Genomic DNA, 11,760 nt, shown 5'->3' with positions numbered 1-11,760 from the left:
CTATCAAAAAGTTGCGAAGAAGGCTGAAAATACGAAAAGATGTAGGAAAATCTGAGCACTGACAAACTCATCATAGTTAGAGTGTCCGAAGTGTCTAAAGCAGGTGTGAGAAATTAAACTGATAACTGATTATCTTATGAACAGAAAATGTTTCTTGCAGGGATTTGGTACCATTTGTTCTCCACAGTGGAAGAAACCAAAGATCATGACAAGACAACCCAATTGTCTGTTAATTGTATTACCTGCCTCCATTTTACATGACCTACTTTGTATGATGCTTACCTTACTCCTCTAAGCTCTTAATCCAGTTTATGTTTTGCTTTCTCCAGTTCTGTTGTTACATGTGTGTCTTTTATTGTTGTTTTAATGGCTGATTTAACATCTGGCCAAAGAACAACTGTTGAAAATGAGTCTTTTGGCTAACACTACCATATTTACAGTGATGCTGACGAATGTGCATGTATCTATCTGTGTCTCTGAGAACAGATAGATAGATAGATAGATAGATAGATAGATAGATAGATAGATAAAAATCAGCCAAAGAAAAGAACAAATCAGTATTTCAGTATTTGCCTCATCAGTGTTGTTAGGCCTGGGTGTCCAAGGCTTCAGCCCCAAATGTTTTAATAATAGCCCTAGAAATAGCCTGTATATTTATTTTTTAAAGATAGGCCTATCAATAATAGCATTTAGAAAAAAATAAGAATAAAATAACAAGATATTGCTGATCAAAAACGCAGGTTTTGGGTCCTGGGTGTCATCCAAGCCGCACATTTTGTGTGATCACGTGCCAGAGAGAGAGAGCACACCGGTAATCACGTTAATGTTGCAGCTGGTAAAGGTGGAGCTCATTTTAAATGCTTTATATACTTCTGGGTAATTTTATCTACAATTAGACGTCATCATTTATTAGTTGATTATTTTGTATTAATAACATAAGCCTTTAAAGTAACTAAAGTAAACAAATAAATGTAGTGGAATAAAAAGTACTATATTTCCCTATGAGATGTAGAGATGTGTAAGTATAAAGTAGGATAAAATGGAAATATTCAAGTAAAAGTACCTTACATTTTCTATATTTTAATGGTAGCAGTTGCAAGGTATTCTGTTTCTACTAATCTTACTGATTACTAATAACTACTAATATTTTAAACATCATAATTCATGATTAATCTGGAAAATAAAATAAAAAAATAGTTTATCATAAAAAATCAAATAAAAAATCTCGGGGGAAGATCTCACTGGACCCCCTTACAGAAGTCTGGGCTCTGGGAGTCAGTGATTGGGATATAATGCTGGAATAATACTGTCTGGTCTGGTTCATGTTGACAAGAAGGATTTGGATTCATTACAGGATAAACACAATAGTCATTTTTATTAAGATGAAATATCCTGCTCTGTGAAGTAGACATTCCTATCTATTACCTGTGGAGAGCAGCAATAGGCTTCGGTGAGTGCAACCATCCTCAGATTTCAGCAGAGGAAGAACGCGGAGACGTCACATGGAGAGATGCAACCAGCAGTAGCTGCTCCACCACTAATCACACATTAACATAACTAGCTAGTGCAAGCTAACACAGCCTGCTACATAACTCGCCTCTGATTTATCATACATCCGGAATTGCAAATCTGCAAGAAACAAACGCAAGATTCATAGACGGTGCAAAACGGGAAACAACATTACGGTCACACACATTTACCGTGGCCTCTTCCCGCATCCAACTGGCAGGCTATTTCGGCTAGCTAGCGAAGCCAACGATAGCAAAATCTGCCTTGGCTAGCGTCAGGCTAGCCAGCTAGCTAGCTAGCTAGCTACTAACGTCGCTAACGGTAGTTAGCTAGCTAGCGAGCTGTAGTAACTTGCGTCATGGATGAACTAGTCGTGGAAGTGAGGGGAACAAGTGGGGCCTTTTATAAGGTAAGTTGGTGACTTTTGCCGAGCTTTGTCCTCTCAGCTGCTCCACCACGAGCAAACGTTTGGCTCACTTACATGAAAGTGTATAACGTTAGCCGGACGACCGTTAGCGGAGAGATACCTGCTTGTATGTCCGGGCCTCAGTGCTGCTGTCCAGCCTCCACCGGGACGTGGAGGCTGAAAATCTGTAAACAAAGCTAACGTGAAGATGCTGCTGTAACCTGAGTGCTGCTAGCTACATTTTTGATTTATTCACGATAATGACGTCGCCAAGCCAATGTAATTATCGTAGGTGATTGTAACTGTAAAGTGATGGGCAGGGGTTGGTCGCAGAGGCACGAGTTCTAAATTTCGTTCATGATTTGTGGTTTTCAAAGTAACGTTAACAGCTAACTTAATTCAGGATAACAGAAGCAAATTTGGGTGCTGTTTTACTTTGCCTGTATGTTTACCTGGTGAGCAGGTACCTTTTGTTTTATGAAGGCTGCTGAGATTTGGGGGATTATTCTGAAGACGAGAGTGAACAAGTAGGTCAAACAGGAGTTTGGGGGGTAACGTTAATGCATTGACTGTTTGATGATGTTATACTACAAGGAGTCTGCTAGGAGTGTGTCTGATCCAAGGCAGGGGTTGAGTCGTGCTGGTAGATGTTGATATACAGGTGTTGATCTTATGATATGCGTTTGAAAAAGCACTTAAATCATTCATCATAGTAACATAAGCTGTACCACAATGAAAAAAATCGTATGACTTAAAAAAACGTTTTGAAATAGATCACACTGAGGTAACTGAAGTGATAGCAATGTTACTCATTACAAAAAGAAATGCTGTAGGAAAGACAAAAGGAAGGAAAATGATCACCCATATAACTGATGCATTCACGTGAATGTATCTTTAGCAGATCTAAGAGAGATGGTAACAGTAAATGAAATAGCACCAGCTCCCATCCGCTGTCTGTCTACTTCAAGTTCGACAGTGGGTAGCAGACCAGTATGTAAAGATGTAGATCAACAGTAGCTCTACTAGTTTAGTTGCACAGTTAATAAGATTAATTGTTGATTGCTTTTAAAGCATTGCAATCTTTCTAGAAGTAGAGGCCATGTTATTACCAACCCAGCGTAAGGAATAATGGAATGTGCAGTAACATCATCAGAGAGCATTTTGAGACTTATTGAGTGTTGAGTTGGCCTGCAAACCATCCTGCCAACCTGCACTACACTGTTGCAATGTTCATTATGGACTCTCATGCTGCATTCAGTGCCAGCTAAATTGTGTAAAGAAAAAGTTTACACTTTGGACTTTCCTTGGCTTTAGACAAGTTATAGGTGGCGACATCAACAGTGGATGGACTTTGTCTCTTAGTTGGGCGTGGCACTGGCCAGACATAGTGTTTTTTAGATGCAAAGATGTGTTTGATGTGTTTTTTGGCATACTGTTTGAAATCAGTTTTATGGTTTGGCAGGTGGTATTATAGTTGAAATTAAATTGTAACACTAAAAGGCAATTTTCAGAGTAGGTTCCCTTAAAAAAATGCAGTTTTCATCATCACTTTGCCAACTGCTCAACCTTTGCTGCTTGAGCAGCCATTTTGTTTTCATTTAATTCTACTGTATTTGGATTGCTGGAAAAAATACTGATGAGGGCTGTGATGCAGAGTTGCATTTACAAGCTTTGAGCCAGTCTCTGAGTTTGTTCATTGAAATGACAAAGGCACTCTTGAAATAAGTATAATGTCAATATCATAAGCTAGATAGCTTTCTTGGACTATTGTTCATGTGCTCTGGTGCTCTGCATTGAGATTCAATGTTTTTAGCTGTGACCTGTGGAATAGGTCACTCACTTCTTACATGTCCTAAATCTCCACCTTCTACATGGAGCTGTGGGATACAGAGGTGTGTTTCTCACTCCGCCACACTTGTACTGTACAGTAGTTCATTTGACAGGAAAGTGGATTCCTGGGTCCAGGATGCTAATCCCAGAAGTGGTAAATTTGGCACATATACAGGGTTTATTAGAGCCAAATAGGTGGGAGGTGTTTGTTGATGAACAGAACAGCTTTGGACCTGAATGCAGCTGAAAGAGTTTTACTTTTTATTTGTGAGTGATTGTGTTAGTTTTGGTCGACTTAACCATTTGTCAACAAGTTGTTATATTGTCTGTTAGTGATGAATGAGTGTTTAGTTATTGTTGTTACCTAACGAAAGATAGTCACGTCTCTGGCATTACGGTAAGGTCAAATTTAGCTCTTGTCTTTAAGAAACAGAGTGGTACAAGACTCATAATTTCACGAATGAGGCAGGTAGTTTGCAATAAATGCATTTTTTTTTTCAGTTGAATTTTACTGTTTCATATAAAAAGTGTCTCCTGCTCTAAGAAGACGTTCTCTCCACTTTTTCTTGCAGTAAATCCTCCTGTGATGTGGGCAATTTATAGTTAGCTTCTGTGGAAAGAAAGGGAAGCTGATTATGTGCCAAAATCCCTTAAATTAATACTAATAAAACCAATAAATGGTTTAACTTCTCAGAGCTCCACAAGTGTTGCTTTTAAATAAAAACCAGTTAGCCATTTCTCTTAACGTCTTTAGTGGCAGTTACACCACACGTGGCACATTACTGCCAGCACACCACTAAAGCATCTCATACTAAACCACCTACCTTACCTGTTTATAGTAGTTTAGTTTATAATATCAAACTAAATTGTCTCCCTTTAAGTCACAAGTGTGTAAGGAGTTTTGTACAGGCATTGCCAAGGGTCAAGCAGGTCATGTTAGTGCAGTAGAAAAGCTTTTCCTGAATCATTGGAGATTTTGTGAACCTCTCCTTTTGGAAATCTTTGCTTCTTTTCATGCATTGCTGACCGTTATCTTGTCAGGCTAAAGCAAACTATAGAGTAGGCACGCCGTCTCTCTCTTTTCCTTCTAGGCATTGCATGTCCTACTTGCAGTACTTGACACACATGGACGCAGACTGTGTGTACAACCAGAGAGAGAGAGCCAAACCTGACTCAAGCCCAAAGAGAAGAATTTTGGCTGTTGTGTTGCATTGAGCTTTGGGCTTGGGTCAGGGTTTGGTAGCAGAACTGTAACCCGTTTGCATGCTTGATGCCAGTAAGAAGCTGCGTTGACTATTTAAACAGGAATGTCAAACCCTGGTTATTCTAACATTTGTTATTTATCCTCTGTGATTCTTGTAGGCCTTTGTGAAGGATGTTCACGAAGGATCAGTCACTGTGGCATTTGAAAACAAGTGAGTGATGTGCATACAACACCAAATATAATGTACTGTAAAATGTTACCTTTGCCAGTGAAGAAATTCACACTTACATTTGTAAATGTGTATGTGTTCCTCTGTCCCAGCTGGCAGCCAGAGCGTCAAATCCCATTCCAGGACGTGCGTTTTCCTCCACCAACAGGGTTCTGCAAGGAGATAAATGAGAGTGATGAGGTCGAGGTGGGACTGATTCAATACTTTCACTTTCACTGTCTCAGAATATGAACATTACTGTCAGATGTGGTTTATGTAGAAAGCAGAGACAGTCCAGTTGGAGTGCAAGAGAAGAAATGCTGTAGAATAAAATTCTGCTGATTCGTTAGGCTTATTGTTTTCCATTTTAGAGATTTTCAAACCAGAAATAAGAGGTTGAACTCTGATTTTTTTTTTCATCTTCCTGCAGTTTATGTTGTTCATTATAGGAATAAGTAAACATGCACCTGTGATCATAAGGAAAGCCTCGAGTAGGATGTGGAAATAAAAAGGGATAATAAATAGGGCTGGGTGGTATACCGGTTCGTACCGAAAACCGGTATTTATTTTCATTATGATATGAATTTTTCATATACCGCAATACCGGTGAATAGCCCAAACAACGTCAGGAACGTGCGCAGCAGGAAAGTGTTTCAGTGGGGACCCATTTCACCACTGCACACCACAGGCACGCTTGAGCGGGTGAGCATGAGAGCATAGAAAAGTTTAGAGGCGAGAATGGCTGCCGGAGAGAGTCCTGAAAGCAAAGCAACTGTACACGATGACCCAGAAGAACTCATACCAAAAAGAGCAGTGTTTCCCCTATATGCAACTAGCAGCGGCGCACCGCCGTTTACAATTCTCCTCTGCCCTCTGTATCGCGCACGGCGGAGTTTCGCCCCGATGCGCACACACACACACACACACACACACACACACACACACACACACACACACACACAGACAAAGCGCACACACACAGGTGAGCACACTAGAGCACGGCTCGGGCCGCATTTTCCTGACCGAAGACGACCCGTCCCGAGTCCGAGACAGTTACGGCCAGGCTCCACCGGGCACGTCAGCGGCGCGACACGTCTGCAGCGCGAGTCCCGTAGCAGCTCGCCCCCCTGTTAATCAATTACAGCGGCTCCACCGGCAACGGGAGCGGCGCGACAACCCCCGTCTGTCGCGCGACAACTCTCTATTTTACGCGGCTCTTCTATTTTTGTCGCGCTACGCTCCCCTACGCGACCCTCCAGCAGATAAAAACTACATGAAATAGTGTGCTAAACGAGCACAATGTGTTTTTAAATGAATAAACCATTATCAGAGGTGATATGTGATGATTTTTTTTCATGCATTTACCCATGTTTATCCGTGACATTGTGTAAATGTCCGTGGCGGACATTTGAAAGCGAGTAGATGACAAACAGTACAGTAAACTTGTAGATAACTCAAATATATGTAGGCATTTCATGCAGCCTACATGCAGCCTCTCGGCTTGGCAAACGGTAAAAAAACCCCGCTGGCTTCTCTACGTGTCGCTTCCATACGCAGTCAGCGGAGCCCAAATGAATGGAGCGGAGCGTGTGTTGTGTTCAGGCGTTGTCAGGAAAATAACAAATTCCAGCACTTGAATAGGCCATAGCACAACACAGCAGCATGTCAAGTTGGCCGAACCTGAGCAAAATACCGTGAAACCGATATGATTTTTTCTTAAAACCGTGATATGAAAATTTTGTCATACCGCCCAGCCCTAATAATAAAATGCAACGCATTGGCGATTATGCTTTGAATCAGCATTTTTTTTCTGTCTTTGTTTCAGTTGTTTTTCCTTGTTGTTGTTTTTTAAATGAATGCCAATAACCCTAATCATAAGTCTGTGTAGCTTTTTGTTAAATTGAAATAATAAAAAAAAAACTATGATCTTGAGGTATAATGGTGTAATCACCCGCGTTCTCAAAAATCATCCCAGAAAGTGCATTCGTTCATTTCATAATGGTTATACAAGTAAATAATTTATTTTTTCTTTTGTACTATGTTTATATGGCATCAAGTGTCCTTAGTACTTAAAGTCTGCTTTTTAAAATGACTGAAAAAGAAATCAGCCCACATCAGTTAATCTGTGCACTGAATTTGTGTATTCTGTTCCAGATGTTATCATAATCATCTCAGGTTTGGGTATTGAGTGGAAAGCTTTGTGAAATTGACTCCGTGTGTTTTTGTGTGTTGCCAGGTATATTCCAGGGCTAATGACAAGGAGCCATGTGGATGGTGGCTGGCCAAGGTTCGCATGGTCAAAGGAGAGGTAGGGCTCTTTCGAAGTCTGGGTTACAGTATTGTTCAGCAATACAGAGATGGGTATCAGGATATCAGTCAAATTGAAACAGCAGAAAGTAGTGTTGTGACAATGTCAATGTTCACATCAGTCAGTCTTCAGTGGTTCATATATCATGGTGGTTCAGAATACCCAGAAAAATATAGATGTCCTTTAAGGTTCCTGAAGTGACTCAGTGTGGATAATCAGCCATCATTTTTTGGAGACTGATGTTAGTTTTGATAGTGGATGCTAGCTAGTTTACTTCCTGTGTTCAAGGTCTCACTGCTGTGATCAGGATACAAACATCAACTGTAGAATGAGTGCATGTAAGATTCAGTTTAAGCTAACCTGTCAGACATGTCTCACTGCTGTGAGCACTTTTTTTTCCTACTCCCCATTTCTTTCTTTTTGGCCTGGTTTTACACTTTATCTCATGAACCGTCCTTTGATGCCTCTAGCACTCCTTCTCCATCTCCCTTTGTCTTTGTTTTTTCCTTACCCACTTTCTCCCCAGAACGTTTTAGCTGTGTTATTAAAAATTCTGTTTATTCACTCACGGTTGTTACTTACCTTTTTCAGCCCTGCTGTCACACATTTTGCTTTTCGTAATGTGCAAAAATTGGAACTGACATTTCCTTGTCTCTTTGTATCTCCAGTTTTACGTAATAGAGTACGCCGCATGTGACGCTACATTAAATGAGATAGTGACACTGGAGCGGTTACGGCCGGTCAACCCAAATAAACCAGCCACCAAAACCACCTTCATCAAGATCAGACTGGATGTACCTGAGGATCTACGGCAGATGTAAGTTTGATATGAAACTTTTATGTCTCGCAAATACACCTCAGGGCATGTGAGTAGCCTTTTGGTTAGATCAATTCCAGCAGGCTTTGTGCTTAGAACTTGGGCCCAGTATTGACTGTGCAAGTTGAAAGTGAAGCAAAGAGGAGAGGGGGGGAAAGCACAAACACCAGAATATTTCACAGTTTGACATTTCAAGAGAATTTCAGTTTAAAAGCAATTAGGGTTCTCCACCAGCTGCCGGGCCATGGTAGCATTAAATGACTGGTTTTCGTGAAGGCAGTCTGCAAGCTTAGCATAACCCAAGGTGTTAAACTAGGTGACCGTTGCTTACACGGGTCAGTACTTTGTCAGGAGGATACAACTTTTAAACAGAACCTGCTGATGTGTAGCCTTATCTGTCAGAGGAGCACAGTGTCTGGGTGTTTATAGATGACACTGTGTCAATGCTGGCAGTAAGGAGTGGTACTGTATATGCCACTAATGCAGCACTGCAGCAGCAGTTTGAGGTGTGAGTCACATACTGTAGGTTTTATCCTGTAAAACCTGTTAATGTAAGAATCAAACTCTCATATGCCTTTAATAAATGCTATAAGTGGGCTACATATGCACATTTGTATTAGGCTCTGAAAAGACTAAATATAGCCTTATTAGAAAGCTGCACTGTGTCTTTACAGAAATACACAATGAATTGTAGGTGTGTTCACACATGCCACTAAATCCATAGTCAGTAATGATTACTGAATCATTTAGGGACATAAATTAACATGACATGAATCTGTGTGTTTACAGGTGCTCCAAGGAATCAGCGCACAAGGACTTTAAAAAGGCTGTGGGAGCGTTTAATGTCACCTACGACTCGGAGAAAAAGCAGCTGGTCATTTTGGTTGGTTGAACAATTTTTTAACTTGAAGCTAAGCTGGTAACTTTTATAAAAATAATTTGTTGTTATTTGTGCTGAAACTGTCTCAATATCCTGACAGTAATACATGAGACAGATAATCTGTGAAAAAAATCATGTTCCTGTCCCTCCTCATAGTGCTTCTAGTGGCATTTGTTAAAATCAGTCGCACCTTTTGGAAAACAATCAATCAGAGCCAAGTAGTCTCCAAGGCAGCTGTCAATCATGTCAGTTACTGCTCCTGAGCTGTGGTTAAACTGTCAAACTAGGCTGTGCTGATCAAACATAAACCAAGTCTGTATTACTGCATTGTTTTTAGTGTACTGTTTAACTGTAAGATGAGAAAGTTTGCTCTGGCCAGTGGGTGGTGCCTGCTTTTGGTTTGACCACATCCAACATGACAGCTGGGTCACGCACTTTCTCATTTTACAGCTAAGCAGTACACTAAACGGTTTCTGAAAATATTTAAGGTGAGAAATAGGTAATGCAGTAACAGAATCTTAATTTGTATTTGATCAGTGCCGCGTAGTTTGACAGTTTAACCGCAGTTCATGAGCAGTGATTGACAGCTGTGTTAGAGACGCGGTTGGTTTTGTTTACCCGCCATAAATTATAGCAATGTATCTTTTCCACAGCAGATATTTTGACTTATCATAGTAGGAAAAGCGCAGGTGAAAATGATGGCATTAATAATGATTCAGTTTCATTAAGTGTGCCAGTGAGCTATTTCAGTGAGCCAGCATGCACAATACCAGGACCTCCCCGAAATGGAATGCAGCTATTAATAATGTTATTAGATACACCTGTGCGTCTTCTACTATCACATGTTAAAATGCCTGCTGTGAAAAAGGCCTGTTGCCATTAGCAGCAGTATGAGGAAGCAGACGAACGTGATTTTTTTTTAGATATTATCTGTCTCACGTGTTACTGTGTGAATATGGTGACAGATTCAGAAAAAATGACAAATATTACTTTTATAGTCACGAACTGTAGATTTAAAAACATAAAGACGAAAGTGGTCTAACCATTGCTTAAAGTACTTTATATACATATAGTCCAATTCTTTACTCATCCATTGATACAGTCTGATTGGGACACCCTGCAGTGTGACTTTAAACAATATCTCATCAAATCCTAAACTCAGATGCTTTGTGTTAATAAACCTTTTATTGTTCTTGCAGTCTGTGAATGAGGTCACAACAAAGCGGGCCAATATGATGAGTGACATGCACTTCAGGAGCCTCCGCACCAAACTGTCTCTCATGCTGAGGAACGAAGAGGCCAACAGACAACTGGAGGTAGATATTTACACACACACACACTCACATACACGAAGAGGCTTACAGACAACTGTAACTTCAAATATATGTGTGTTCTTCTTTGTATAATTTAATCATTTTGAATTTCATTTTATTTTCAGGAATCACGTAATTCCTACATACTCTGTTATAATGTTTTTGTTCATGTTTTTCTGTTTGTTCCTCTGATTATGTTTCTGCAGAGTTCCAGACAGTTGGCGTCACGGTTTCATGAACAGTTTGCAGTCCGGGATGATCTAATGGGTCTGGCCATCGGGACTCATGGGGCCAACATACAGCAAGCACGTAAAGTCCCTGGAGTCACTAACATAGACCTGGACGAGGAGACGTGCACCTTTCACATATACGGAGAGGTAGGATATCTAATACATAAGTAAACTGACACTCTAATGGATATGTCCATTTGTGCTGTTACTATACAGACATGAGTGTAGAGATTTTTACCTGCTATATAGGCTGTATGATCTGGTAAAACATGTTTCAGAGCTTGCTTTTACTTATATTGTTATGATAAAGGTGAACAGACGTTACAGTACATTTGTTTTGTTCTTGTTGTTTGTCTAAGGACCAGGATGCTGTCCGTATGGCGAGGAGTTTCCTGGAGTTCTCTGAAGATGTTATCAAAGTTCCCCGGAACTTAGTAGGTGAGAAAATGACTCAACTGAGACAGTGAGGTTATTCATGCAGTGACTTGAGTTTACTTAGGAATTAGCCAGATGAATGAACTTCAAAGTCCTAACAGACTCTGACTAATGATGTTTTTGCCCTTACAGGGAAGGTGATAGGCAAAAACGGCAAACTGATCCAGGAAGTGGTTGATAAGTCTGGGGTGGTTCGGGTTCGTATTGAGCCTGAGAATGACAAAAAGCCCTCAGCAGCAGCAGCAGCGGCTGCAGATGAGGTCAGTGGGAAAGAAAACACAGTAAATGGCTGAACTTTGTTTTTAACCCTCATACCCCTGAAACATTGACCTCTGCTTTGAGAATAGATCATATTAAAGAAAAAAGAAGTGAATCTCTCTTTCTCTCTCTCACAGGGGATGGTGCCATTTGTATTTGTTGGGACCAAGGAAAGCATCTCCAATGCTACAGTACTGCTGGACTATCACCTCAACTACCTTAAGGTACATATAATTATCAGTAATCACAATATCTTGTATCAGCAGTTTTCATTTTAGACAAATCCCTTTGACTATAACCTAACATGTCACTATAGTAATATATATATATATATATATATATATATATATGTATATGTATAT

The 11,760-nt window shown here is 40.3% G+C and overlaps 1 protein-coding gene across 1 annotated transcript in view; it reads left to right on the top strand.

Moving 5' to 3' along the window:
• Positions 1 to 1,492: 1,492 nt before the first annotated feature.
• The window catches only part of fmr1 (fragile X messenger ribonucleoprotein 1), a 26,969-nt gene continuing 16,701 nt past the window's right edge, over positions 1,493 to 11,760 (top strand). The window contains exons 1-11 of the mRNA XM_050041997.1: positions 1,493 to 1,918; positions 5,108 to 5,160; positions 5,271 to 5,364; positions 7,394 to 7,465; positions 8,134 to 8,282; positions 9,072 to 9,165; positions 10,362 to 10,478; positions 10,682 to 10,852; positions 11,065 to 11,143; positions 11,273 to 11,400; positions 11,536 to 11,622. Of these exons, the coding sequence (XP_049897954.1) occupies positions 1,868 to 1,918; positions 5,108 to 5,160; positions 5,271 to 5,364; positions 7,394 to 7,465; positions 8,134 to 8,282; positions 9,072 to 9,165; positions 10,362 to 10,478; positions 10,682 to 10,852; positions 11,065 to 11,143; positions 11,273 to 11,400; positions 11,536 to 11,622 (1,095 nt within the window). The 5' untranslated portion in view covers positions 1,493 to 1,867. The remainder of the gene's footprint in view (positions 1,919 to 5,107; positions 5,161 to 5,270; positions 5,365 to 7,393; positions 7,466 to 8,133; positions 8,283 to 9,071; positions 9,166 to 10,361; positions 10,479 to 10,681; positions 10,853 to 11,064; positions 11,144 to 11,272; positions 11,401 to 11,535; positions 11,623 to 11,760) is intronic.

Source organism: Epinephelus moara, chromosome 4, assembly GCF_006386435.1.
Source record: "Epinephelus moara isolate mb chromosome 4, YSFRI_EMoa_1.0, whole genome shotgun sequence".
Taxonomy (NCBI): Eukaryota; Metazoa; Chordata; class Actinopteri; order Perciformes; family Serranidae; genus Epinephelus; species Epinephelus moara.
Note: the sequence above shows the minus strand (reverse complement) of the source record. Positions and strands in the feature narration are given on the sequence as shown.